Consider the following 1,558-nt stretch of genomic DNA (forward strand, 5'->3'; position numbering starts at 1 on the left):
AGTGCCATGGTGTAGCAACCACGGCAGTAGTGGATCAAGGGTTGGACTTGATGATCTCAGAGGCCCCTTCCAACCCAGCTGAGTCTATGATTCTATGATTCACCAGCTCCCAGCACCCAGCTCCACACGGAGCCTGCATGGCTGAGCAGCAAGGGCTTGGCCCCCTCTCCCCAGGAGGTTTCTCGTGCCGGGGGACACAGAGGGTGGACTCAGTGGGACACGGAGGGTGGACTCAGTGGGACACGGAGGGTGGACTCAGTGGGACACAGGGTGGACTCAGTGGGACACAGGGGCACAGGACTCACCGACTTCTCTCCGGCGGCGGAGCAGAGCATGCTGCAGTCCGGGGAGATGGAGCAGCAGTACACCCACTGCACGTGGCCCACCAGCACCTGCACCTGCCGCCCTGGGGACAGCACTCGTGTCACCTGAGGGCAGCAGGACACGCAGCTCCCAGCAGGAACTCACACAGGCACAGAATATCCTGACTGGAAGGGGCCCACAGGGATCATCGAGTCCAGGCTGTGAGTGAAGCCCCCACAAGGATCAACCCCACAACCCACAACCTCGGCATTATGGGCACTGTGCTCTGACCAGCTTGGGCTGGGGGTTCCCTGGGCTCATCCCAAGCTCTGCCTAATTGCAACCCCCTCTTGCACCTCCCAGATCCCACCTGGAAGGGGATGACTCAGCTCCCTGTCACAGGGCTGTCCCTTTCTGCCTCAAATACTGTCCCCAAAGGTCCTCTCCAAACATCTTCCCATCAAGGTGGGTTTCTCCCGCTGTCCTGAATCCAAGGTGAGTTCCTTCCCCTTTCCTGAGCCTAAGGTGGGTTCCTCCCCCTTTCCTGAATCCAAGGTGAGTTCCTTCCCCTTTCCTGAGCCTAAGGTGGGTTCCTCCCCCTTTCCTGAATCCAAGGTGGGTTCCTCCCCCTTCCCCGAGCCCCAGGTGGGTTTCTCCCCCTTTCCTGAGCCAGGGCTGTCCCTGCACAGGGACATCCTTGCAGGCTCCCACCGTCTCTGCTCAGGTCCCACACGCGCAAGGTCTTGTCCCGCGAGGCCGACACGAGGATGGGGCTTCCATTGGGAGCAAAGCTCAGGTCTCTGACGACATCCTGGTGCCCCAAGAGGCTGAAGAGGAGGTGCCCTGAGGAGAAGAGCCACCCTCAGGGCCATCCCTGCCCAGGGACAGGGCAGGGGAGGTATCGGGGGAAGATGGAGATGGGATTTCCTTCCACGGGGGAACAAGGGGAGAGGCAGCAGCCTGAACCCACGACAGCAAGGCCCCCTCACCTGTCTGCACCTCCCAGACCTTGATCTGCCCGTCGTTGAGCCCGGTGGCCAGGACCAGGCAGGGAAGCCCCAGGGCACAGGCGGGATCCGCGTCCCCCTCCTCAGCCGCGGGCCAGGCGCTGAAGGCCAGGCCCCACACAATCTGCCCACACTCCAGGGTCTTCTCCTTGGCCCCCCCACGGCTCCTGGCCTCGGCTTTTCCTCCCTGGCTCTTGCGCTCCGAGGTTTTGCAGCTGCTGGGGGGAAGCAGGGATGGGTGTTCACCC

At 62.4% G+C, this 1,558-nt stretch overlaps 1 protein-coding gene across 1 annotated transcript in view; it reads right to left on the bottom strand.

Annotated features, from left to right (window-relative positions):
• The window catches only part of WSB2 (WD repeat and SOCS box containing 2), a gene marked incomplete at its 5' end in the record, with an annotated part of 3,929 nt that extends 2,401 nt beyond the window's left edge, over positions 1-1,528 (bottom strand). Inside the window, 3 exons of the mRNA XM_029963300.1 lie at positions 297-406; positions 1,015-1,146; positions 1,293-1,528. Coding sequence (XP_029819160.1) covers positions 297-406; positions 1,015-1,146; positions 1,293-1,528 — 478 coding nt within the window. The remainder of the gene's footprint in view (positions 1-296; positions 407-1,014; positions 1,147-1,292) is intronic.
• Between the last annotated feature and the right edge of the window lie 30 nt (positions 1,529-1,558).

Source organism: Manacus vitellinus, unplaced genomic scaffold, assembly GCF_001715985.3.
Source record: "Manacus vitellinus isolate BGI_N305 unplaced genomic scaffold, ASM171598v3 scaffold_58_pilon, whole genome shotgun sequence".
NCBI lineage: Eukaryota > Metazoa > Chordata > Aves > Passeriformes > Pipridae > Manacus > Manacus vitellinus.